This window comes from Dendropsophus ebraccatus, chromosome 3, assembly GCF_027789765.1.
Source record: "Dendropsophus ebraccatus isolate aDenEbr1 chromosome 3, aDenEbr1.pat, whole genome shotgun sequence".
Taxonomy (NCBI): Eukaryota; Metazoa; Chordata; class Amphibia; order Anura; family Hylidae; genus Dendropsophus; species Dendropsophus ebraccatus.
This window is the reverse complement of record NC_091456.1, coordinates 54,837,526-54,865,485: the sequence shown is the minus strand read 5'-3', so window position 1 is coordinate 54,865,485 and position 27,960 is coordinate 54,837,526. Positions and strand designations below refer to the sequence as shown.

Genomic DNA, 27,960 nt, shown 5'->3' with positions numbered 1-27,960 from the left:
GATGCTTGACACCATACAGTGCAGGACTATTGCTTTAAAAGTGCTTTGGAGGACTACCTTTTCAAATGAGGAATCATTCTGTCACCCCATTTTCTCTAGATCAAAGCTCAGTTTGTGAAAGAACTTGATTAACATGTAAAAAGTTGAATATTTATAGTAACTGCAAAACTATTAGCAGTACAAAATAGTGGTAACTAGTTACTAGTAGTATAAAATAGTGGTAAAAAAAAAATTAGTGTCACATGCCATTCGGTATAGATATTACTGTGTCCTGGCTAATTAAATGCGGTCACATGGTAATTCACAAGAGGACACGACCCAACAAATAAATAAAATCTATTTCAGATTGTATTTCCTTTAAAGAATCATCAAGACCAGGGGTGTCACTCAAAAAAACAGTGGGCCAAAATTAAAACAAAAATCGACAAGGTTGTGGGCCAACCTTGACATTATTAAAGCATACCTGCAGCAAACCTGGCAGTCAGATCGCTGTATAGCAATCTGTTGCCAGCTCTCCCAATAGTGGACTATATAGTAGTCAGCTCTCCCAATAGTGCCCCATTTAGTAGTCAGCTACCCAATACTGCTCCATATAGTAGTAAGTTTCCCAATAGTGCCCCATAGTGTCACACATACCGTATTTTCCGGCGTATAAAACGACCCCCAACTTTTTCAGTTAAAATATAGACTTTGGGATCTACTCGCCGTATAAGACGACCCCTCTTCCACGCACACCAAATAAAATGAATAAAAAACATCAGACAGCAGCAAGATCTGAGAAGCAGAGAAGGAGATACAGTAATACCGATAGGATACAAGGGCGGCCAGACAGGGAAAAAAGGGGTGTCTTTCTGGGTAGAGAGCCACTGTACTGTATCTTTGTTCATACCCCGGACGCCTGCCCTTCGTGCTGTCACCGCATACGGTGGGGATGCGGCCATTTTTTGAGTTTCCCCCACCATATGCAGCGACTACAGATTCTCTAGTCCGATTCCAAAGTTTTTCCTCCTGTAAAACGACACCCGGCATATAAGACGACCCCTGACTTTTGAGAAGATTTTCCTGGGTTAAAAAGTAGTCTTATACGCAGGAAAATACTGTAGTAGCCAGCCCCCCAATAGTGTCCCAAATTGTAGCCAGCCATCTTAATATTGTCATACAGTAACCAGACCTCCAAATAGTGCCTAGCCCTTCCAATACTGTCCCATATAGTAGGCAGCCCCCACAAAAGTCCCCCACATACTTGTTAATTACTGCCGCATTAGTGCCCTTACTGGGATACGGCACTGGGACGTGACTTACGAGACTGTACTTCTAGGATGCAGGCTTACAAAACTGCCTGTGGCCTAAAAGATTATAATATGGGTGGCCCAGATGGTAGTCTGTACCACCTTGGCAGGCTAAAAATTATGGCACTGTGGGCCAGATTTGGCCCGCGGGCCAGAGTTTGACTTGCCTGATCAAGACTGACATTTCTTCTCATTTAGTGGTTGAATTCTTACAAAAATGAGGAAAGGATGATCTCTAGGCAACTATGAACATTGAAAACCTTTAGGCCAAATCAGGCTAAAACACCAGGCAATTCTCAAACATTTCTGTGTAAAGAGGGTTGCATTACAGAAAGGACAATGTCTAAACCCTCCCAGCTGATGAAAGTAACACAGTAACATTGACTGAAGATAATGGATTGGCTGTCCATTAGCTTAGTCTGGCCAAATTGGTTCCCCCCGCATTTTGAAATTGTAAATAATTTGGCCAGGCTTAACAGATCCAGTAGGATTCTGACTCGGCCCAGGTTACTTGTGCTTCAACACTTCTAATAAGCTACAATAAATTTCGTAGTCTTACGCTAAAAAACATTTATTGGTTGTAAAGGGCTATTTGGCTAAGGCACTGAGAAATGAGGACCGATCCCTTGTCAGATTTTGAAACCTTCATAGGAACTAGTAGACATTTTTATTTTAGCCTTATCTTTGTCAGTATTTTTCTGTGAACTGGACCCTCTCTCAGTTTTGATAAAACCAAAAATCAACAAAATGAAGCCAAAAATTACTGCGCACACAAATCCTTAAAATAACTAGTTTTAAACACCTGTATAGACCTTGTTCAACTGCAACATCTGTGCGATATTAGGACTGTTTAAGAGAAGAGTCTGCCACAAATTTTAGGAATGACTGTCAGCCTTTCAACAGCCAAACTGTCAAGTGGAAATTTGACTTCCAGATGGAATATTGTTCCTTTATGACAGGTCTTTGATTTCTTAGAGGACCCAGAGGTCAGAGATTAGGAGTTAGAACCGGAAGGCCAAAAGGGGAGCCATAAATATATGCACTGTCCTCAACTATCCCTGGGTCTCTCTACATCTATTGTGGACCTGGCCACCTGGAAGGGGGGGGGGGGGGTTGTTAAAGTTAATTCTTATATTCCTTAAAGTTCATCATTTACCATTTTCTTCCACCTGGTCTATTGCCTCTGAGCATAAAACAAGAAGTTATATGAACGGTCAGCTTTTATACTCTGGGCAAGAGAAATTTTTTTAATATATACTTGAGAATGGGTCGGTTTAAAATAAAGCACAATAACCAAACTGACTTCGACACTATCCTGCCATCGGTCCTACTTTTCGGTCACTTCTGGGCCTGGAGCTGTGATACTACGGGCCTGTGCAGCCAATTGGCGGCTGCAACGGTGTCCCACTTCAGTCGCTCAATAGCTGGGTGGGCTTGCAACGTCACGACCCCAGGGCCTGGAAGCAGACAAACAACGTCAGGATAGTGTCAGCGGCGCTGGAGCCAGAGAGACAAGTGTGATTATTCTTAAACAACCCATCCCCCGTAAAGGTTTTTTTTTTTTTTTTTTTTTTAAAGTCCCTTGCCCGGTGTATCTCTTTAAAGGAAACTACGGATCTTCCCAATTACCAATATCAGATTTCAAAAAGGGGGCTCCTTCGAAATACTTTGACAAAGTTAACAACTTATTCACATACCTTACCCTACCTTATGGCATGTTTTAAAGAAAGCACAAAAACAGAACAGTAAATGTAGATGTTGCTAAATATCCATATGAAAAAATAAAATAGAAGGTAAAAAAGTAATAGTGTATAAAGGTTTATTCGGACATACTATTGAAGTTTATACTTCATTTACAAAGTTACTCTTTAAAACCACTGCATGATGTCCCAACTCAATGGAAGCAGAAATGGTACTAAGATTATTGACCACTAAAATAAAAGGTGTTAATTTTAAAAAATAAATAAACCAATTGAAAGATTCCACCACATTTGAAGAAATGATCATGTTCTTACAAAAAAAGTAGCAAAAAATAAAATAAAAATGATCCTACCATTTAAGGCTCAGTACATGATAGATCTGCTGGAGCAGCAGTATCACAATGGCTTTCATTGATTGTGATTCTGCAGGAGCAGAAGAAAACAAATACAGGCATTGTTTCTATGCTGCTACCACATATCCATAGCCTGGAGGCTACAATGTTACAACTGCATGTGAAAGTCTCATACATTCCCACACATGTAGACCTAGCCATAATCTGTATATACTCCAGGCAATCTATATGTGTATCTTTAAACCAAGGAGGGTTCATTGTACAGGTATCTTTTCTTGTTATGCAACTAGAGCAACAGAAAGCAGATTCTGCATGCCTCTCTATATAAACATGGTACACTATCATTTACATTACATCAGGGGACTTTAGGCAACAAGGGCTAAAGTTATCAAGCTTAATCCCAAGACCTGTATGAACATAAAAATATGAAGGTGTATATTTCTAATCTTACAAATGTAATTGTATATATACACAGAACGACTGCACAGGTTCCAGCAAGAAAGCTGCTCTGTTTTGTGCAAGAAAGTGTTTCCTGAATGTTAAGAGTAACAGGAAGACCCCTATTGTAGATGAAGTTAATCAAGTCACAAGCAGGTTGAGATGGAGAAAAGGTATGAGATACAGGATATAGGTCATTTAAACTAGCAGCCTACCACATAGATGACTGTTCATTGCAGCTGCATTTTACAACATTTACAACTTCACTATACCTATTACAGTGTACCAAAAGTAAAATAGACCTTCACAACCTTACCGAGTAATTACAAACCCTATATACACCATGGGTATCAATTTACATATTTGACAATATAAAATGTTGTTGGTACTAAAGCCTTTACTGTAGGAAAAACAAGTATTTACATTTTGTACAAAACTTGACCTTCAACAAAAAAAATACAATAAAAAAAGGGGGGGGGGGATGGACAACATTTTAGGACATAATAGTATTTCAAGAATCTGGTAAATTGCCTAACTTCAGGATCTGTGCCTCAGCATGAGTCACATTAAAGAAGGACAAATTTAAATCAGCAGACACATTAAGACATGTGATGTCCATCTTTTCTCGACGTTTGTTCCAAGTCATTGCTGAGCCCGCAATATATATGGAAGCGTGTCCTTTTGTACGTTCTGTATACACAGGTATAGAGTTTAAGATCCATGTTTAAAAAGTCCAGTCTTCTCTTTTAGAACAGTCTTCCTACTTCTACACAACAAAAAAAGGAGTTTGGCCCAGACAGTCCTTCCAAAAACATTTCAGTCACTTTCAGTAGATCACTTCGTATACTGTAGCCTTCTTATCCCCGGACCCGGTGACAATGTATTTGTCATCCACCGAGATGTCACAGCTCAGCACAGATGAGGATTCTTTGGACTATGAAAAGTTGAGAAAAGATTAATTTAGACTTTTAAAATAAAAAATATCTAACATATTAAGACTGCATTATCAATAAAAGCCAAGACAACCTTTGAAAGCTTTTTTTTTTTTGTTTCAGTTTTGTACTTTGGTGGAATAGAAAATAAGAAAAGCTTAATAAAAATCTATGGGGAGAATGTTCAAGCACAATGCTGTCCCAATGAAATTTAAAACTTGATTCTTGGCCAGCTTCCTTCTATGTCACGGCCCCAGGCTGGGGCGGGGAACAAAGTTATATTCATCTGTCCAGGTGCCTGCTTCGCACCACATCCAGCTCCTGGACCCCAGTCGGCTGTTTTCTTAGCTCCCCTCCGGATACGCCCTGACCCGGTTGATGGATGCCCTGCTCAGCCAGTGACTGGGGTGGGACACAGCTGCAGTCACAGATTGGCTGAGTGGGCTAAAACCCAACCGCTTAAATTTTAATTCCCTCCGCCCCATGAATTTTGTGCCCCCTGCCGGATTTCTCCTTTAATTTTCCGCACCCCCATCTTAATGTTTTTTTTCTCTTTTATTTCATGAGACTTTAATCCTCAGTTCGTCAGGAGTTGAACTCCCTACAAAACGATGATCAACACTTTGAAGGGGCTAAGGCATTTTTAGTATTTACAACCACCACTTTGAGTATTGACGATGCAAGGTATTGCAGCATTGTCCTGTTCAAAGAACAGGTATATGCACATGGAGTACTTATTGAGGAAAACTCCACGCAGAATCCGTCGCTCGGCTCCCACTTCCCTCTCCGCCGGCTCCATAGACTCAATCAATGCTCGTCCGGATTCAGTCGTCCACGATAATTACTCTGTGTACATATACCCAAAGCTAACACTATCCAATACTTAGCAACCAAGAAGCTGTGGTACACTCCCGAGGTCCTTGGTCCCTTTTGATATGGACCACCACCGATCTAATACTGATGGCCCATCCTGAGGACAGGACATTAATTTGATAAGGCTAAATAACCCCTATAGGGTTATAATATATTACCTGGAAAATACTGGCTCCATAAGGCGTTCTCCAAGCATTAAGGAGGTTGTCTTTCCCTGTACTCACAAACCATTTACCTGTATTAAATAAAAAAAATAAAGTCACTACAAGAAAAAAAAAAAAAAAAAAAACACTATTGAAACGATTACAAAATGTAACATTTGGTTATGATTATCCTAAAAGCAACATTTGACCCAGAATCTTGATAGATACTATAAATATCTTTTACATGTGCCTGTAACTCGAGAGGTTCTCAGAATCCAAGATATGCAAGTCAGTAATTATCATAGGGAAGACATTGCTCTAGACTTTCTGCGAGCAATTCCCCTGAATGTTAATATGTGACCTTAAGGCTGACATGACTGCTGATAATCAATATATATCAGGTTACATAATGGGAATAATGAAAGCAAACAGATACAGATAACTTGACAAAGGTTGGGCCTAGAATGCTTGACATGCACACAATCTTGGCATGGAGTTGATCAAAGCACTAATAAAATAACTTAACATCTTCCTGCAGAATCCATTTTTGTGGTGGGGTGTATCACATACATATATACATAATCCCCATATCCCCTACTGCAAATTATATTAGTAGAAAACAGACACACACATATTTGGTATCATCGTGTGTGTAACAGTGCTGGCAATAAAATTATCACATGCTTTAACCTGCACTGTGACAGCAGGTTAAAATTTAAAGTTAGAAAAATTGTAGTTTTGCCATTTCTTCATTAAATGTGGCCATTTTTCACAAGAAAATCATAAGGATACTAATTTTTATAAAGTACAATATTTCACGTATAACTTGGATATGTTAAAGAGTCACTGTCGTATATATATATTTTTTTTTTTTAGAAATCAGTATTCCAGGTAATTTTAAGAAACTTTGTAATTGGGTTTATTAGGCAAATATGCCATTATCTGCATTTAAAAAGAGTTTTCCCAGGTCACCCCCTCCCTTCTTTTTTCCATTCACTGCAAAATATCAGGAAATTGTGACTTGTTGCATCAGACAACAACCCTGTCTGTTCTATAAAGAGGGGAGGGGGAGGAGTGAGTTAGTCGGTAGCAGAGAGCAGAGAACGGATTACACACCACAGAGGTGGGTGACAGCGGTATTCAGAAGTCTGAGAGATCAGTGCTGACTGTCAGAGCCAGGTGATTAACTGTAGATTAATTCTTTGTTGTCCTGTTATGGTGCTTCATCTCTCTCCACCCCTCCCCTCTCCTCTCCATAAGCAAGCCATGAAGACAGGGGGGAGAGCTTCAAACTGTTTTTTCATTATAAAAATGCATTTTTCGGCTAATAAAGCCAATTACAAAGTTTCTTAAAATCGCCTGTACTATTCAGTTCTGAAAAAAAAAAAATTAAAAACAGTGAAACTTTAAAGAATTCTCAGAGCTATAACCGCATTAACCCTTTGAGGACCAGGCCCAAAATGACCCAGTGGACCGCGCAAATTTTGATCTTAGTGCTTTCGTTTTTCCCTCCTCCCCTTCTAAGAGCTCTAGCACTCTCAGTTTTCTATCTACAAGCCATGTAAGTGCTTGTTTTTTTCAGGAATAGTTGTACTGTGTAATGGCGTCATTCATTTTACCATAACATGTATGATGGAATTCCAAATATATTATTTATGAAGATATAAATAGGTGAAATCGTAAATAAGAATGCAATATGGTAACGTTTGGGGGGTTCCTGTGTCTACGTAATGCACTATATGGTAACAGCGACATGACACTATTATTCTATAGGTCAGTCCGAACACAACCATATGCAGGTTACACAGATTCTCTAATGTTATATATTTTTTTATGAAATCCTTTTTTTTGGCAATTAAAAATTAATAAAATGGGCCTATTGTGACGCTTATAACGGTTTTATTTTTTCACCTACGGGGCTGTATGGGGTGTCATTTTTTCCGCCATGATCTCTAGTTTTTATTAATACCATATTTGTGAAGATCGGACGTTTTGATCACTTTTTATTGATTTTTTTTAATATATAATGTAACAAAATCGGTAATCTGCGCACATTTTCCCCTCTTTTCGTGTACGCCGTTTACCGGTCGCAATGACGCTTGTTATATTTTAATAGATCGGACAATTACGCACGCTACGGTATATTATATGTTTATCTATTTATTCATTTTTATATGTTTTATTTATATAATGGGAAAGGGGGGTGATTTAGACTTTTATTGGGGGAGGGGCTTTGGGGTAGTGTAATAGTGTTTTGAACTTTTTTTTTTTTTACACTTTTGAAGTCCCTTTGGGGGACTTGTACATACATTACTTTGATTTCTACACTGATGAATGCTATGCCATAGGCATAGCACTGATCAGTGTTATCGGCGATCTGCTCATTGAGCCTGCCTGTGCAGGCTCAGTGTAGCAGATCGCCGATCAGACCGCACGGAGGCAGGTGAGAGACCTCCGGCAGTCCGTTTCAACGATCGGGACCCCCGCAGTCACACTGCGGGGGTCCCGATCGGTAAGTGACAGGGGACTCCCCCTGTCACTTACACTTAAACGCCGCGGTCGCGCCGCGGCGTTTAAGGGGTTAATGACACGCGGCAGCGCGATCGCTGCAGCGTGTCATTACCAGTGAGGTCCCGGCTGCTGATTGCAGCCGGCCCCCACCTGCTATGAAGCGCGCTCCGCTCCGGAGCGTGCTTCATAGCGGGAAAAACACCCAGGACGTAAGGTTACGTCATGGGTCGTCTGGGGACAGACTTCCATGACGTAACCCTACGTCCAGGGTCGTCTAAGGGTTAAAGGGTAACAGGTCAGATTTAAAAAAATAGGCTCGGATGCTTAAGCCAAGATTAATCTGGTCCTGAGAGGGTTATAATAGGTTGGGGTTAAATACACTTTAATATAACACAGGTACTCATCATTCAGCTATGGTTTAAAGAGGCCAGCCAGAAGTGAATAATAACTTTGTATGTACCATCAGAATTTTTACCACATTTGTTGTTGTTGTTCCCTGGAAAATCTCTTTAAAGTGACACCTCTTTATGGTTCTCTGCACCATTCACAAGCTTAGAAGCAGGGCACTCGATATAAACCTGTACAAAAGTGTCAGTACCACCTCCTACTATGCTACACTAAGCTACTATGTCTAGCATCTGCCTCCATAGAAAGATTTTATTGCTTTAGAAACAACAAGCACTACTTACCACAGTAGGCAAACTTGAGGGACAACACACAACTCTCATGAAGGTGCAGCTGATATTTGTCAGGCTTATTAACATGCAGAACCTCCACATTACTGCTCTCCATTCCTACTGCAAGCCATTCACCAGTGGGGCAGTATCCAAGAGAGAAGATCTAAAGATTATAAAAACATCATATTAAAATGACATCAAAAAGATTCACAAACCAAAAGAGAATCAGTTGCACGCCACCTTGAGTATCTAGCAACTGATAGTATCAGATTTCCAGCTTCAGGGCCGAGACTCAATAACAGAGTTTTACCCAGGGCGATGCCTGGTGTAAGAAAGCGCCAATCTGCTATATCGGTGCTCGATTGCTGAGCCTATTACACTGCTCAACAAAACATGCAATGAGGGCTGAACAGACATTGCTGGCGATGTCTGTGCAGCCCTTACCTAAAATAACAAACTTTATACATATCTGTCCACGCTCCCTGGTGTTCTCCTGCCCCCACTGCAGCCTCCGCTGGAACTTCAGAGTTGGTCTCTGAAGTGACAGGCAGTTCAGCCAATCACTAGCCAAGATGGGACAGCGCTGTGGCCAGTGATTGGCTGAACAGCCTGTCACTTCAGAGACTGGCTCTGAAGTTCCAGCGGTGGCTGCAGCGAGGGCAGAAGAACACCAGGGAGCGTGGACAGGTATATATATAAGGGATGGAACACCAAAGAGCATGGAGAGGTGTAAGTGGCCTGTCACTTGAGAAACCAGTGTAGAGGCTTCAATGGTGGTGAAAGAGCAGAAGCAAGAGCAGCACCATTGGGGAGTGCAGCCATCAGCTGCGCATCGCTATTACACAGTGATGTGCAATCAGCAGCCGATAACATTGCAACATGTTGATAGACAATCAGCCAATGATTGTTTCTTTGGCTGATCGTTGTCTTTATAACATGGAACGATAATCTGCCGAACCGGCCAGATTGGGCAGATCACCACTTTGTGTAACAGGGCCTTGAGAAATAGGTTTTAATCAGGAGTAATCGACCCTCTGTTAAAAAGTGAACAACTTGGCATGGGAGAACCCTGTTACTGAAATTTAGGGTACTATTTTAATGTACATTTTTAAAACAAAAGTGGGAAAGAGTTATAAGTAGTTAGCCATGTCAACAAAATGACAGCATGAAGCAAATTTGTTGCTCAGGGTGTATTAAAAAAAAAAAAAAAAAAATTATGCAGTCAGACATGAAGAGCCATCATGATTAACAATGAAAAAAGTGGTTTGCAGGTCATGTTACACTGAAGCCTTTGAAGATAGAAGTATGAATCCAAGAAAAACAAACAGCATTGGTACCTGTGAAGTAAAGTCATGTTGCTGGAGCTGTCGGCCTTCCCGCAGATCCCAGGATCGTACTGTGTTGTCCAAACCTCCGGTCCATAGTTTGGTACCATCATTAGAAATGTCAATACAGCTGGCTCCATCTGTGTGGCCCTGGAATTGCCTGATAAGACAAACAAGATTGAATAATGATTTCCTGCCAGTAGTCAAGGTAAACATTGCTACGTTGTTAGCTTTGGACTTTCCCTACATGTGTCATCTCTTGTAAATCCAGTGAAATGGAACACGGCTCCTCCCCATTCTAACATATCTAAACTACAACCACAGGTTTAGACTACACACATTGCAGCAAGTTCAGAAGGCTACTCGTCTTTATTTAATACCTGACAGAAAGGCATCCATCAGCTGCTGCCAAAAAGCTGACAAAGTTAGTTATTCTGGGAATTCTGGACAATATTAATAAACCAATGATACTTTTCCTTTAATTCTCTGGCTCCATATAGTTTAATAGCAAATGGGAGCAAACTCATAAAAATGTATATTAATTGACTTTTAAGCTAAGAAAATAAAACTAAAAAGTATTAAACATATTACGAGTTTCAAATCTAAACGTTCCAGTATGGATTCAATTAAGGCTAAAAAAACATTAACAGGAGTAAAAGATTATTATCCGTCAGTCTTTTATAGCTCTCACCTTTCTTCATGTAAGAGACACATAAAAGCATTTAACAGATACACAGCACTTTGAGGAGAGGGGAGGAGGGAGAAGGGAAGTTATGCCAAGAGGACACTGGCTGCGCTTGCTTAAAATTACATCTGAAGGTTGGGAGGAGAATTATCAGAGTCCCAAATCTGTCATGTGCCTGCCAAACAGCCTGTAAAGCCTCATGGATTTATTCCAGACAGAATAGTTTGCTGGCCTTCCATACAAGCAGGTTTGCCAACCTAATAGGATTCAAAAAGATGTGAGCTACATACAACCTAGCTCTAAGAGCAATTAAATAAAAATCCCTGCTAAGCCTTGTTTAACCCTTTTGGCATTCACCGCTGGTATTAAGATATTCCAACTGCCAGGGTCATGGAACATAAAATACAAAAGGTCACATCCCCAGAACTTTGTGTCAGCATTTCTCTTTAATAAAGTGACATTACCCTCAAGGAAAGCCATCAAAATATCTGTCATTATTTAAGGAGAAATCTGGCTTCCCGTCTACCTGACCTCCCTAGAAGGGATTCTATTTCTCTGGCAAAAAAAAAAAAAAAAAAAAAAAGATAACCACTGAAGATTCTTTTCTAGTCTGGGTATTAACAAGAAGAGTCACACGAAAAAAAGAAACACGAGGCATCTATATTAAAGGGACAGCACCACTCTTCTCTCCAGTTCAGGTGTGATTTGGAATCAAGCTCCATTCACGCCAATGGAACAGAGCTGAAAAACCCTCACCCAAACTGGAGACAAGAGTGGTGCTGTCTCTAGAAGAAAGTGGTCATGTTTTTCTAATGCTGGATAACCCCTTTAAACCCTTTTAAATAGCTGTCCATAAGCATTAAATTTAAAACATTGTGTTCAGAATCCAATTGGAACACTGAAAACCAGGAGGGCTCTTCCCCCAACGGCCGCACAATGCTGGTGCTATCCCTGGCAACGTTATACCCTTTCCACAGCATTCAGAATGCAAATTAAAAGCACATGTGGAAGCATAGCCTTTTTCTTGAGGTTTGAAGATTTACTTTGTTTCTATGGCTAGGTTTACTGACAGTTTTTGGATGTATTATTAAGGTGTAAAATGGATGTATTAAACCACAGAAAAACACAATGGGGGAGATTTATCAAATTTGTGTAACGTAGAAGTGGCTCAGTTACCCCTAGCAACCAATCCGATTCCACTTTTTATTTTTCAAAGAGTCTGAGAAAAGAAAAATGAAATCTGATTGGCTGCTAGGAGCAACTGAGCCAGTTCGATAAGTCATCCTGTGTCTGTAAAGTTCCACACCTTTAATTATGGTGAAAATATTTTGCTTGTTTTTGGGCCTCAAAATACAGTGTGAACATAGTTTGGTACAAAAGCTCTACTCTACTAGGCCTAGTACAGAGAACTCACCCTGGCACGGGACTGTTGTCTCAGCAACCCGATCCCCCAGTGTAAGTTGTGCCTTCCCAAACTGGAGAGCAAGTGGGAAACAATTGCGAAAAAAGTTTGTCACTTGCCTGTGCAGTTTGCAACTCTGGGGTTGGGTGAAAAAAAAGCTAGTGTGTCAAGTTAGTTAACATGGCATTGGGAACTGAACCCCTTTCCCTTCAGGTCTACTCAAAGGTGAAGCAGCAGTGTATGGTCACAGATGCTAGCTCCACTCTTCAAGGAGAGCCAAGCAGAAGTTTGTCAGTCACTAGTAATAGAAATTATTTATTCATCTATTTGCAAACCACTGACTATAGATGGTATATAATATTTTACAGCAGGTATTAGTGGTGTCACCTGTTACTAAGTTAATACTGGTGACCACACAACTTCGGGAGCTCAAAACAGCTCTGACTGTGGTCAGAGCTCCAAATTAAAAAAAAAAAGTGCAAAAATAGAAATATTTATAATGTGCCTCAGAGGACAAGTGTAAAATACAATAGGAACTATCTGTAGTCATAGGATTATTGATCCTAATACAGGAATAAAATATATCAGCACTAGATTTTAGTGCTTTAGACATGACATTTTCTTACAACATCAATAGGGAGTGCTCTTACTTACCTCACAAGGGTCTGATTGTGCAAGTCCCACACTGCAATGTTGCCATCACTACAGCAGGAGAAGCAGACTTTGGAATCGGGGCTGATGGCCAGAGCATAGCAGGCAGGAGCGGATGATGTCAGCTCGGCTTTTATACGTGGGGTAGGAGCTGCCAGGTCCCATATGGATAACGTGCTGGCTTCCCCTCCAACAATCAGAGTGCATCCATCAGGAAGTAACTTACACGACCTGATATAGTTATCTCTATTCTATAGAAGGGAAGAAAAAGATAAAAGTTATATGTTTTGCACTGTGTAGTTATAGTACAAATACAAGTCAGAAAGGTCCTCTAGGCACAAAAACAGTCAAGTTGCAGCCATGAGCATCAGTTCAGCCTATCAGTTCTGTGGTTATAAGTTAAATACTTTTACTACTCTAATATTATAAATAGTACATTATTATTTGCACAGGTACATTCCATCAAACTAAATGACAAAGGCAGTCTGTACGTGTTCGACTGGAGAAGCCTAGGTAAACACTCATCATAGCAACGCCAAGTCCTAAGATTATTTTTCATAACCGTCATCTAACAATTTCCAACCACCTACTTGGCAAACAAGGAGAGTAAACACACACAGACACAGTGGAGATCACCGAGGCTCTGGCTACAGAGCATGAGAATCAATTCTTTCAGCTATCACACAATGAAGTAGTACTTAGGTGGAGCAGAACATGAGGCAAAGTGATCATAAGCAGTCAGAATACAATACTCATGCCAGTGTGTAAAGTGATGAACAGCTAAGCATACAATACTTTACCTAGGATCGCACCTGAAATACTAGAGAACTGGCAAAACCAACATTAACGCAGGGCTCCACTTATAAAATACACAAACGGAGCAAAAATACACTCGGCCTGTGCCAAAACTGTACTTATAAGACAAGCTAGAAAACTTGTTCTGACAGTATTCAAGCCTTTAAAACAACAAAAGCTTAAGAGCAGAAAAGCATTTCCTTCTTCATTCTCCAAGGAGAAATTACCTAGAACACCCGTTCCTGCTCACTTACCAAGCAGTCCAGCTGAGAGACGGGACTTTTGTTGCCAGGCTGGCTAATATCCCAGACTTTGACACATCCTTTCCCACCAGTGTACACATGTCTTGTGGGGTTGCTGATGGTAACGGCACATACCACCTCCCCGTGATTTAGAGTGTTTATCTGTCGCGCGTGTCGAGGGATTCCTGGGCCAATGAGTGCATCAGGAGGGAATGGGACCGGCTGCATCTGGCCATCTGCGGTAACGTGAAATGAATAAGCCCTAGGGAAGGGGAGAATGACATTAAACAATGATGCAAGGAACACCTAGATTGCAGCACGAGCGGCTCTACAATGTGATCTGGAATAATTGCCTGGTGGCTCTGATGCTTTTGAAGACAAACACATAGATGTCATGCAGCAAGCAGGAAAACACTTAACATTCATTAAATATAGTTTCCGATTTGGCCTGAAGCATGGAAAACAATTAGAGGCTGAAACCTATAAACATAGGAGGATTTTCTCTCCTGACATACATCTTCTGTGACGGCTAAACAATCTAAGTAAGAACAGCTGTGCTTCCACTTACTGTACTTTAACCTGCAAACCCTTCCCTTCTGGTAGGATATTTAGATATTTGACCCCCTCTACTGGGGAAGGAGTTACATTATACTTTAATACACTGAAGCCACAAGGTTCCCCTTAGCATTTGACTCCCAGCAGCTGAAAACGTTGACTGCCGGGGAAAAAAAATGGACACAGCCTATGTATCCATATTTTCCAAGACTCCCTAGGGTGGCATCCAACTTCTCCAGCCGTCAAAATCCAGCAAGTCAAATGCCAAGGGTTAGAAGAAAGTTGCCGAAAATAAACAGTTCGGCAAGTCAGCTCACCTTTTTCTTCCTCAAAACTATATACTCAGTACCAACCAACATGCAGCTAGCAGATTATACCAAGACATGACAGGTTACTTTTATAGCTAAATAGAAAACAAACCGCATACATATCTAATTGGCAAGATACAGGAGATAAATGTATACGTACGGTTTTCCTCCAGGGATTCCAGCTAAGTTTGGAGGGATTCCTGGCACTCTCATATGAGGAGGAGTTTCAAAGCCAACCTGTACAAAATTTAAAGGAGGAACCTACAGTTAATATTTTTATGTAAAAGTCACTAGTAGCAACCAACCAAGTAACTACAAAATCAACTGACTACAGCCTCTTAAATATACTGCCCAGGGTTAGGCTGGGCTTCCTAACGTTATTGCTGCGGTTATTAACGCTGCAGAATACCCGCACAAATATCTGTCTTCATGCAGTGGGGGGGTGAATCAGCTTCAGGCTGAAGATTTTTACCTCTGCTTTACATGCTTTATATTAGACAGTATTTCTCAGGATTAGGCCACAGATTTGCTCTAGATTTAAAGAATGAAATCTGGAGCCAAATCTGCAGTGTAAACCATGCAGCATGGATTTTACAGAGAATATTTAAGCTAATTTCACTGCATTTTAGCATCTGTATTAAAGGCATACGTCTCTAGCCAACTGCGGGTCTAATGAACCAAACTTAAAGCATCCCTGATGCCTGTATGTGTCAACACATGCTCTGAGCAGGAACTACAACCATAAATTGCCGCTGTGGTACGCTAGCCTTATGCAGAAGTAGTAGTAACCTCTTCCTTCAGTGCTACTATCACTCTGCCTATGTCATGGAGAATCTTCAGTACAGGCATGCTATTCTATACTGGGAAGTTTATGACACACAGTATTAACCTCAGTCAGCGCAATGCAGAATGTTTGAGTGCAACCTCTTTACCTTTTTATAAAACAAATGCAGGCTCTTAAGTATTTGCAATAAAATAAGCTTACCATTGGAGACCTGCCATAAGCCACAACAGCAGCAGCTGCAGCTGCCGCGCTCATCTGCGGGGACATATTATGTAAACTTGCATAGGCCGCTCCTGGACTGGTAAGTTCACCATTCATTCCAGCATGGGGTACCATTCCAAATGGAGCAGCATAGGGACCTGGAACTGCTAGTGGTGTCCTCAAACCAGCAGCAGCTGGAAGAAAAAAAAGAGAAAAGGATCAAGTGCTTACTATGTGTCGTCATACATCACAAACTGTGACCTACACAAGGATGAATGTGCACCCTCTTCTAATACGGCATCCTTGCTGGCTGGCTACGCATACCGTAAAGGACTGGTGACGCCTGAGCACTTTTCGGCTTTACAGACTTGCCTTTTACTGTAATGGAATTTCACCCCTGTTTTACTTAAGAAAACACAGCCCGATCTATGTTTACAATATATTTGCCTGTGCCAAAACCGAAAAGATAAAGGCCGAGAGATCTGGAATTAATCTTATTCTAGGCCAGACTCCTGAATTTTAATAGTCGCTTCACAAAGGAAAATAGATTTCTTCAAGGATTTACATGAAAGGACTTGCCTGTGAAAGTAAACATTGCTGCGTTCATTTGCTGTATGCATATAGCAAATATTAACCAACTGGAACTGGGAATTATGGGTTTGAGAACGGCATTACACTGAGAATAAGGAGATGGATATCTTCAGCCTGCCTTTCTGAAAATTGGAGTATTTGGAATTAAAATAAAGCCAAGTGTAAACAGTCAGCCTGAAAGTGGTGCAGCTGCTGAAAATTGAGTGCAAACATCTGTTATTCATCAGCCCTCTTTGATGGGAGGAAAGGGGAGAAAAACATATTTAAGATTCATGGGGTATTATGGACGTAACATATGCAGTGTAAACAGCCGAGAAGAAAAAGGGAATTCTTACCAGCTTGGTTAACCAGAGGGTCCATGGAGGGAGGCTTGCCAAGTCCTGGACGAAGACCCGACGTAGCACTTGTGCCGGGAGTCGGTACATCACTACGAGGAGTTGGCGTGCTTGATTTCAGAACAGGCGTGCTGGCTTTTTCATGCTAGTATCATTAAACAAATTAAATGAGTATTATTTTTAATCCAGGCCATATTACACAATTTATCACAACAGCAGCTGGGATACTGGGCATCTACTACCCGCTCCTTCAGCCAATTTTCATAAATCCACACAATGTTGACAGCATTAACTTGTGAGAAAGAAATGTTGACCTTTAATTCTACTGCCAAAACGAAAACTCAGATCTGTAGAAAGTGTTACACATTTTTTTTCCCCTAGCCACAGTCGCATAGAGGAGATTGTTTAAAACTAATTTCTAAGCCTGCATATAATTTCCTCAATGTGGTCTTTTCACAGAGCTTGACAAATTAAGGACTATCTGGCACAAAAATCGCTCTACATCCAATACATTTACAATTGGCCTACTAAGCTTATGGAAAATAAAGGCCTCATGGATTTGCCATCACTTAATGCAGGAACCACAGCCAAATGCCATGTTCTGCGTAGTGTATTTTTCCACTACAATGCATAAGCAAATTTCACACACACGTAAAATACATAAATAAATATTTAAAGAGGATTTGACAACTATTTCCCCATTGAAAACTAAATAAGTGCATTAAAATAAAGCAACACAACCACACAACTCTTGATCAGGGTGGGGGGGAATGGGGACCAGAGCTGGGGTAGCCAATACAACTGTTGGTGGTAGGGGACAGCCCCATGTTTCCTCTTGCTGCTATGCCTTATGAAAAAGTATAAAAATCTAAAATTATACATTTTAATAAAGCTCTATTACAAAGTAATATAACTTTATTGATGCAATATTCTCTGGAGTACACCTTTAAACAAACAGTGGCAAAAAAACTGTCTAGTCCCTTGGAAACTTTGTGAAAACGGCTTTAGAATAATTGTAAAATAAGTTATATGGACCTTGCCGATCTCTCACTTCTCACTGCTTCCAGGCCCCTTCTAGTAACTGGCTGCCGCAGTTACATGCCAAGCCTATGTGCTTATGTTCAGAGACCACTGGAAAGTGTCCGAATGTGCATAGTGCGGGATTGGCAAAGCCAATATGACTTCATTTTTGGAAGAAACTGTTCAGAATGATGTGATGTGATAGGCGGCTAGTATTTATACCAATTTTGTAAGAAAGTGACGGCCCGCAACCAACCATAATCATGTTGGATCTCCAAGTGTGGTGGAAACCGCATTATCACCTTCCACTTTATAGCCTGGTACTGCATTTTGCTTGCACTCCACCAGCATCTCTGCAGCAGGTGAAAAGGAACACTAGTGGGTATCAGTTGATCATTTTCATAAATTTACCTACCATACTCATTTCTTTAGATTTTAAGGATGTTGAGCTCCCTGATGATGCTGTAGAGGCCGGACTACTTGATGCATCTTTCTTCATTAACCTGCTTTTGTCGATTCCATTTTCCCTTGGTGAATGAGCTGGACTTGCTCTTGGGGAAGAAGGATCCTTCAGGAGGTGCAGAAAGTTGTGTGTTACTATTGTACCACAATATGTAAAACACGCTTCAAGCTAACAAATTCACTTTTACTGAACACTAAAAAGCAAGGCTCACCTCATTGGAAACATCCACTACTAAATTGTCGTCACTTTTGTCCCCGTCACTATCCTGCAAACAAACAAAAAAAATAAAAAAATAAATAATAATGCAAGACTAAAATTGTTTATCGGTAACACACAAGAGAACTATACATGAAACTATAGTGAATATAAAGTACATTCTCAAAGGTTCCAGAAATGTGACCCCTGCTGTCCCTGCGTGTTTTGTCATCTGTATTAGACTTTGTGAAACTACTGGAAATGCTTGCCTTTCAAACCGGAAAACCAAGACTGTTAACTGTGTCTGGCTTCTTGAAAGACAAACAGGAAATAACTTTGCTTTGTGAGACAGGGTTATCAGAGGGCTGGAGCACATCTCCTAAGTGTACTGCCAAGTATTTAGGTTTCCATTTGCAGCTTTAGCCTGCATTGTGCAGTCAAATCTCTGAAGTGAAGCAACCGATGGCTTTACCAGCTCTTCCGAGGTCAAGATATTTTGCTTAGGGTAGGCAAGGATCACCATTAAAGGGTCTATAAGCATGTGCCAATGTTAGCAGTCAGGTACAGAGTGCTCCTGTTTATACTCCATGGTAACATCAAGTGTGACTTATTAAAGTTAGGGGTGATTTTGGTCATCTCGTGAAAGCACAGTGCTTCTTCAGCTATAGGGTATGTTCACATGCACTGTACTATGCTGCAGATTTCAGGCAGGTATGCAATATAAAATCCATAGCGAACAGTTACAATGGCCTGTGCAAGAATTGGTCTCAATGGGTTGTCAGGCAGCAATTTCCTAGAAACCTTCCTGTCTAATCTAAGGGAAATTTTGGCAGCACATCTATGACTCTGTTCACACTGCAGGCTGCACGCTGCTTGTGGCTTAAGTACAGGAAAAAAAAGAAGGTGCAACAGCAACCCACAGGTACAAGGGCTTACCGTATATACTCCTCCCAGTGTACACACGGCAAACACCTTGCTGGAGTAGGGACCGTGTCTCTGGGGACGCCTTAACGTGGTGACATTGTACACTCGGATCAAATAGTTTGCTAAGATTCTCACTTTTTCTAAATTTTTTATATTTTAATATCTACAGAGCAGGTGTTTGCCGTGTGTACACTGGGAGGAGTATATACGGTAAGCCCTTGCACCTGTGGGTTGCTGTTGCACCTTCTGTTTTTTTCTCTGTCTAATCTAAGGGATGACTTATACCATTACTTTTTTGGGCCACTTTTTGCTATATTAAATATTTTTTTTATAAAATGTAACAGTTTTTCTGGTCAATGTCATATCTAATAAAGATAGTGCGCAATAAAATAGATCTCTGAGTAACAATTGGGAATTGATCCCAAAAACATTACGCAAGGCTCTCACTGGGCACTATTTAGCAGGAAAGGTTTAGCAACTTACATAGTGGCTTGAATCCTTATCATCCACTTTCCTTTTTTTGAGGTCATTAGAGTAATCTGGTCCATTTCGCCTTTTATCTGCTCCTCGCAGACTGTCAGAAAGCAACAAAGAATTACTCTGCAAAAAGGAAAAAAATAAAAATAATGTTCAAATAATTTGTATTCAGTTGTTAAACTGATAGTAACCACAGCCACACAACCTACATAACGCAAAATCCTGGTATGAACGTATGTGAATGTGTAAGGAAACATTAATGCTTCCGAAACTTAAAAACAAATGTCAGCTGTGCCTCTTTCAGATGTGGGGTGGATTTGCAAAGGTTGCATGACTTGTTACAGTGCAAGCCCAAACCTGGGGTTAACGAGAAGGCATTTCGGTCATCTCCGTGCTCACAAAGCCCCTATTGGCTAAGGCAGCCAAGAACCTGAACTGAAAACTTGGCGAGTCATTTAACAGGTACTAAGCCACTAAATCAATCAGTGCAAAGCCTGATACAGAAGGGTTATTCCAAGATCACCCAACATAAAAAAAAAAATAAAAAAAAATTATGTAGTTTTTATTAATGATATCTAGGTGCTGAGACCTCCACATTTCTAGAATGAGAGGTAGAAGGGTTGTGTCCTTTAAGGTTCTTATTGCTATTTTGGGGAGCTGAGCAGACTGTGTGACTGTGTAAAACTGATATGTTATAGACTTCCAAAGCCTTCATGTACAGATATATAAGTATTTGTGTATCAATTACAAAACCTTCTACATAGTGCAGTTTTTTTTTCCATGAGTGCTCATTTAATAACGTATTAAACAGCTCATGTATAAGGGCAATCGTAACTTAGACTACTCTAGATCGGTGATTAGCTGTCATGTTTAAAAGTTAAAAATGTTCAGCTGCTTAAAAGCTACTGCTTTGAGCCAAACCTAAGAAGGTACAGAATCTAAAAAAGGCAATGAATAAGTGCATAGAGCAGAGTCACCACCAGAATACTCTACAATATTACACCCTTTACACAGAGGCCTCAGAATAGAACATTTGTGCACATATGATCTCAAAGAACCTTATTTACTTCAGTCCATTAGGTGTAGGCAGCAAAGACGTCCCTTTGGATGCATCCTGCAGAGGTTCATCAGTAACTTCATGGGGAATATAACAGTTTATCATATATTCCCTGGGAAGCCACGGAAGAACCAACGTAAGTAGTATCCAAGGGAATCCAGGTCATTTACAACAGAGGACAAACAGAGAGAAGTTTACAACCCTTTTACGTTTGATGTCAATCATCATAAACCAGGTAAATGAGCTTATCTCTAGTTTTCAGGCATCAGCAGACTGAAATATGGAGGAAAACAAGAGGTTCTCCAAGTCAAAGGGGAACAACTTCTGACTCTGGGACACTGAGGATCTATAAAAATGTCAGCTTCGAAAAGTCTAATAAATTAAATGTGCCTTTCTTTAACTCTTTGTTCTTGCTTTCTCACCCATTTTTTAACCCAATCTCAGGTTGACAATTCTGTAAAGGGAACAGCTGTAACCTTTGAATGAAGCATGTGACCCGACGCCCCCTCCTCCAAAAAAAACAAAACTGCAATATGTATGCTAGAACAATGTTTTGAAACAAAGTACAAAAATATATATTTACAGCAAAAAAAAAAAAAAAAGTTAACCACTGATGTGAAAAGGACGGGAATGTTTGGAGCATGTTCGGCAAAAACCAGAGCTAGGGGAAGAGGGGAGGTTTCTATGGTTAGCAACCCACACTACATTTTGATAAAGCTTTTGGGAGGTCATATTTTGCACATTCAAACATTTAGTGAACTAATGGACTGAAAATGGAGTAAAGATCACCCCTATAGCAGAGAATGTAAAAATGAAGGAACAATAAATAAGGATATACGCAGCTAGATTTCCATGCACATATTGTATACAGTGACCACAGTTCACTAGAGAACTCTGCAGTGATCTAGGATCAGTTTATCTGAACCACAGAGGGGTCAGGGTGATGCAGCTGTAATATAGATGTTAAAACATGGCCCCATTAAAAGGGGTTATCCAGGATAAGAAAACATCTTCCAGAAACAGCACCACTTATGCCCTCAGTTTGAGTGTGGTATTGCAGCTGACGTGAATGAAGCACAGTTGTAGTACTGCATACAAACAGAGGACAGGTGTGGTGTTGTTTGTGGCAGATAGTAGCTGTGTATTTAATCCTGGACAACCCATTTAACGCCATCTGAAGCTGGATGGATAGTTTTCTTATGCAGGCAAATTTGAGGAGTGAGCATGTAAGCTTGAATCGCATTACTTACTGTTCCTGGCTCTCTCTCTGCTCATGAGGAAACCCACAAATGCAGTCAAGTCCATTGTGGTAAAGAAGCAAAAACACAAAACAAAAAAAAAAAAAGAAAATAAAAATGACAAATTAGAAGTCTTTCAAGGGCGTTTTATTTTCCATTCATAGTAAATCATTTACATTTTACATGAACAACCAAACAAGAATTAAAAGTGCAAATGTGCCCGTTATGCTGCAGATTACATGGTGTTGCTTTTGCTGCAGTTAACTTTGCATTAATTGTGGTAGGCAAAAAAAACAAACAAAAGTTTTTGACACAATGCAAAAACATTGCAGACTGTTACAAGTTCTAATATCAGAATGAATATACACACTGTACAAAGATCAATAGGCTTACTACATTCTGTACATATACCTTCCCGTCCAAGCTATGTAAAGTTTATTACCCCTAGAAGGTAAAGAGTCATATATAACTCGACCTTGAGTGCTATGGCATATATATAGTTAGGCCAGTATGGCTATAGACAATAATGACAAATCATGGTTACAGAGTGCTTATCTTTATTTTAAACATTATATTGCAAACATAAGTGGGTAGAAAAATGCAAAAAAAAATATAAAAGAAAATCTTAAAAATCCTATGTCTGCTTTCCATGCCTCTCACCTCTATGGTGGTCTGAATCGTGATGCTTCTTGTCATCCTTTATGGCAAGGTGAGATTGCCCACCAAGTGCATTAGAAAGGGCAAGGAGGCCGGCACTGCTTCCTAGAGGTGGCATACCGGGAGGCTGTAGTCCTGACGGATGTGGAGTTAGAGGCACTGGTGGTCCATGACTATGCGATAAATGTTGAGCTTGTAGCTGCTGCTGCTGTGGTGCAGATTCGTTCACACAGGGTTTTCCCAAGCAGAAATGAAAAAAGAAAGATATATGAATTATATGGCAATGAAACGGTAACTCGGTTTAAGTTGTCAGCAAGTAACTAGAGATGAACAAATCTCAAGCACAGCCAAGTTCGTCCAAATCTGAACACTCTGCATTTGATTACCAGTGGCTGCTGAAGTTGGATGCTGCCCTGGAGTCCTTGAAAACATGGATACAGCCTATAGCTATACCCATGTTTTCCAGGACCCCCCTAGGGCTGCATCCACCTTCTTCAGTCACCTGTAATCAAATGCACAGCATTCAAGTCCAAACGAAACTGAGCGAGCTCGAGACTCACTCATTTCTAATACTAACAAGTCAACATATTCCACACACATCTTTCAAGTTATTTGACCTCTGCTACTTAAAGGGGTTATCCAGGCTTAAAAAACATGGCAGTTTTTTTTTTTTTTTTTTAATTCCAGAAATCACATCACTCTTGTCCTCAGTTTCAGTGTGGCCCACTGAACTAGAGGTGAACAGTCCCACACACAACCTGCAGACAGTTTTGGTTTTTTTTTTTTTCTCGCAAAAAAAAAAAAAAAAGTAGATCCTGAATAACCCTTTTAATGTGTGGTTGGAGTCTGGGTGCAGACAACCCAACAATCACTTGAACAAGTGGAGAGAGGGGTTCAGGTAAATGCTTATCTCCATGCCGCAGTCTATAGACTTTATAAAGTCTGCCTCCTGCAGGAAGAGGAGAAACTAGGAGAGAAGCTCTTAGTGGAGCACTTCTCCCTACTCATTCTAATGATCAGTGAGTGTCTGAACACCTAGATCCTGACTGATCAAAACTTTAAAATACTAGTAACACTTAAATACATAAACCCCCCCCCCCCCCAAAGGAAAAAAAAAAAAAAAAAAAAAAAAAAAAACACACACACACACTACAAGAAATAGCACTACACTAGTCTATGGAATGCATATGATATTGCAGCTAAACCTCTACTCAAGGGAATGAGACCATGCTGTAAAAGCAGAACTAATCTATGATCAAGTTCTGTAAGAGTCCTTTTACGCACACAAATAGCTTAAAGTAGCAGTTAACAAATTTTTTTTTTTGAACCCCCCCGGTAGTGGCTGGCACGTATACTTACCAAAGCTGTTCAATGTCCCACGGTGCCGTTCAAATCGGGCGCGCGCTCACATTCGCCTCTTCTGTGAGTCCTCTTCTTTGAACGACGGAAGTCACGCGCTTCCATAGAGAATGCATGAAAGCGAGTGACTTCCGCCATATAATGACAGAACAGAGAAGAGGAGTCACAGCACAGGCAGATGTAAGCACGCCTCGGATTTGAACGGCACCCCAGGACACCAATCACCTTTGGTAAGTATACGTGCCAGATGCTACCGGGGGGAGAACAGTAAAAAAAAAAAAAAATTGTGAACTGCTACTTTAATCGCTCGTTTAGCAGTGAGGACTCTCTTTTAAACAATAGGTGTTTAGATGAGAAGATAGAATATGAAAAGTCGTTAATGTGATTACAATGAATGATTTTTTTTTTTTTAAGTAGCTCTCTGGAATTAAGGGCGCTTTATAAATAAACTTAAGCATAAACTTGGTGGAGACAAATAATTTTGTGCAGAAAGAACTTTTACATTAGCCATTGAGTGTATAAGGAAATATATACTCATCAGCACTAAGCTCCATACTATATCCAATGAGGCAAAGTGATGCATTACTACTTAAAAAAGTGCAATATTCAACTATCATGCTAAGCAGAAGAAGCCAATACACACCAATAAGCATCTTGTAACCTACAACCCAGCCACATAGTGGCAGCAGCGAGTAAAAGGTGTGATCACATGGGAGATCTGCAGACAAGTCTAAATACTACCAGGATGTTAGACACCCAAAAATGATCAGAATCCTATATACCGTCCTTAGCAGGGAGCAGACTATTAAGCTTAAATTTAACACCCGTAATACTACACGCAGTACTGAGACAGCACTCTGGAAGCAGCCTGCAGTGGATAGCTGATACTAAATCTAGGGATTGGAAACTAAAGCCAACAGATTACAAACTGGAGAAAAGATAAAAGCAAACCAGGATTAATTTAACAGATGACAACGACAGCTCCAATCCTCCATTATTAATAAAGACCTTCCAAAAAGACAACCTAAAGGGAAAAGGCAATTCTAAAATTTGGGGAGATCCCCACCACACCTGCCATATAATATGCAGGACAATATATGCAACCTAGTTATTTATAGGCTTTCCAAGGATTAACTAGATACTCACACAAATAAGCCCTCAAGAGGTTAACCTCATCCTCTTAAGCTTCACACACTACAATCCTAGATATAGCTGGCAACCACAGCCAAGGAGCGAAATAAACCAGCATCTTGCTAATCCTTTAGCCAATCACCTCATGCAAAGAGAGCCTGTTAGGAGACAGACAACTCAATCCGCTGATGCTGGCTCGGTGCGGGCACACAGACTTTTGACAGAATGCTCAATCATAAAACATTATGTAAGAAATGATCACAGCTTGTGGAAGTTCCTGTGCCAGCAAACCTATCCGACCAGTTTTCTATGCAGATTGCCAGCTAAGAGGCCACTAAAGACATTTATGTAAACAAACAGCAAGAAGAGGAAGAAAAAAAAAAAAAATTGGGGAACACCTATATATTCCCAGTGCAAAAGGGCCCTGAGGAAGCCTCAGCCTGTTCTATTAAAATGTATTGATATACATGACCATTCATGTTTTTTTTGTGTGGGGGTGCTGAAATATTTTAGCCCACCACCATCACAAATTGGCTGCTGCTGGGAAGCGGAGCCAAACTTGATAGGAGAATTATGTCTGCCTTATTTGCATGAGAAAACACATGATCTTTCTCACTCCTAATAGGTGTCTAAACCGTTAAATTACTATTTCTTTTCTCCAGGGTGAAAGACGCTGCTCCTCAGGAGCATGCCCCCCCTCTATTGTTCTGTCTGCTAAGTCTGCCTGCTCAACAATACTGACAGCTGCTATCAAACCGGCCAGTGCATACTTCCAATGCAGCTGCTGCTTCTAGCAACAGACAGAGGCTCCTCCAATCCCCTCCCCTCCAGGGATACAGGTTGACACACTGCATTTTCAATGAAGGGGAGCAAAGGTCCAGCGAATTGTCAACCCAATTTTATGCTCCTGTGATTCTGCGGGATGCACAAAAGGCTCTTTTAAGTGAGAAATGCAGAAGCTGAAGGAGGATCATTGCCTGGCTCTATATGGGTATTGATCACTTAACATATGCAAATTAACCAATCATATTTAAGCACGGGGAAAAAAAAAAATAAAATTTAAGAGCGGAACACAGGCACTAATGCTCATGCAAAATAAATGAAAGTGATCTTCCTGCGCAGATTGGATTACGTATATTGATTTAAATGTGTTCAATAGCTGTTCACATGTAAAATAAGCTCAGCATTTGGGGAGTGGGCGATGTAAATGAAGAGCCGCATTTAGAAGGGGGGGGAGGGAGGGTGGCGGAGTGAAGAAGGTTAGGGGAGGGAATGTTTATGCAAGGCTAAGCTGTCAAGTGTAATAAAGCGGCTTGAATAAAACGTAAGCTGAAAATCCACTGAAGCTCCCCATTTCAGGGAGGAAAAAGCTATTAAAAGGAAATGAAGGTCACCCTCCCAGTTTATTTCACCTAATTGACTGCCAATGGCTTACCACAGGCAAACCAACTGCAGATCTGCAATTGAGAAACTGATGAAAGGAGAGTTTTCAAGCTGAGACTCATTCTTTTATCGGCACTAATCCTCCCGCGTTTTTATGTTTTTTTTTCTCTCCCTCCGTCTCCAGTTGGGATGTAATTTTAAGCACAGATGGATTAACTGGTCCCATTGTCTGCAGACGTCACTGGACTATGGCACTGTTAATCCATACAGCAGCATGTCTAATTATCATTACAAAGTGTCTGAGGGAACCATAAAGACCAGCAGGGCATCTTCTCACAAGCAATTAACATAAATTGATAAATGAGTAATCTGAATCAGCTCAAGCCGCTCACATGAATAAAATCAGAAAGGACAGCTCCTTGATGCGGCTACTTCTTTCTGCCTGTGTTGGGAGGCCAGAAACCCGGCAGAAATACTCCAGACTGTGTGGCGGGAATAATTGAATTCACACAGAGGGAGGAATGCACGGTTCAGTGAATTCATTAATGCGTAACAAATAACTTGTGATTGACAGTCACACGGAGGCAGCATTAAGCAACAAACAGATTAAAAGGCAGGGGTGGAGGAGGGAGACGGAGGGGGGAGATATACTAAAACCTGCAAGACACCATCATGTCAGGCAATTAAATAAATAAGCACAGACAAGCTGCTCAATCTAGCGCCATATTTCAGAAATGGACATTGATGAAATAGCCCCTTGGGGTTTGGCGAACAATTTCGAACAACAGTGAGGGGCAATTTGCACCATGTCATTGAAAGGGGAGTTTAACACCCTGCACTGTGCCACCTATACATAATAGGGGCTCAAATGAGACGACAAAGGCCTTTATTATGTTCAATGGACATCTCACTCAGTCTGTTTTTTCTTTTTTTATTCCAGGGTTGTCACAATTATGCAGGTCCAGCTAAGGAGCAGGTTTTTTTTAATCAGGTTTTGAAGCTTTTGCTCTTTAAGCCACAGTTCAAGTAAAAATACTAGGTGCTGGGCTATAACTTGACATATTTAGGGTAACGCTTATAATAAAAACAAACCAAAGCCAAAGGTCCCTGCAGCTGACCCATAAAAGAGCCAACCCCTCCCCACTCCAATATATCACAATTAGCAGAGGTACACCTAGCGGCTAGTAGGGGGGTTTCTGCAATGAACCTGCCAATAGTGACTATACCCAAAAGGTGCCAGGAGCACAATGGGTTTTAGTGGTGGCC

The 27,960-nt window shown here is 40.7% G+C and overlaps 1 protein-coding gene across 4 annotated transcripts in view; it reads right to left on the bottom strand.

Annotated features, from left to right (window-relative positions):
* Positions 1-3,091: 3,091 nt before the first annotated feature.
* LOC138785644 (transducin-like enhancer protein 1) overlaps positions 3,092-27,960 on the bottom strand; it is a 44,423-nt gene continuing 19,554 nt past the window's right edge. For 2 of the 4 annotated variants that reach the window (XM_069961799.1, XM_069961801.1), the window contains exons 7-20: positions 22,825-23,029; positions 22,177-22,193; positions 19,876-19,992; positions 18,485-18,538; positions 18,226-18,378; positions 16,791-16,935; positions 15,865-16,058; positions 15,040-15,116; positions 14,029-14,278; positions 12,983-13,230; positions 10,254-10,401; positions 8,929-9,079; positions 5,744-5,820; positions 3,092-4,714 (exon numbers count right to left, since the gene is read on the bottom strand). In XM_069961799.1, coding sequence (XP_069817900.1) covers positions 4,607-4,714; positions 5,744-5,820; positions 8,929-9,079; positions 10,254-10,401; positions 12,983-13,230; positions 14,029-14,278; positions 15,040-15,116; positions 15,865-16,058; positions 16,791-16,935; positions 18,226-18,378; positions 18,485-18,538; positions 19,876-19,992; positions 22,177-22,193; positions 22,825-23,029 — 1,944 coding nt within the window. In that variant the 3' untranslated portion in view covers positions 3,092-4,606. The remainder of the gene's footprint in view (positions 4,715-5,743; positions 5,821-8,928; positions 9,080-10,253; positions 10,402-12,982; positions 13,231-14,028; positions 14,279-15,039; positions 15,117-15,864; positions 16,059-16,790; positions 16,936-18,225; positions 18,379-18,484; positions 18,539-19,875; positions 19,993-22,176; positions 22,194-22,824; positions 23,030-27,960) is intronic. The other 2 variants (XM_069961800.1, XM_069961802.1) reach the window with 1 other exon arrangement.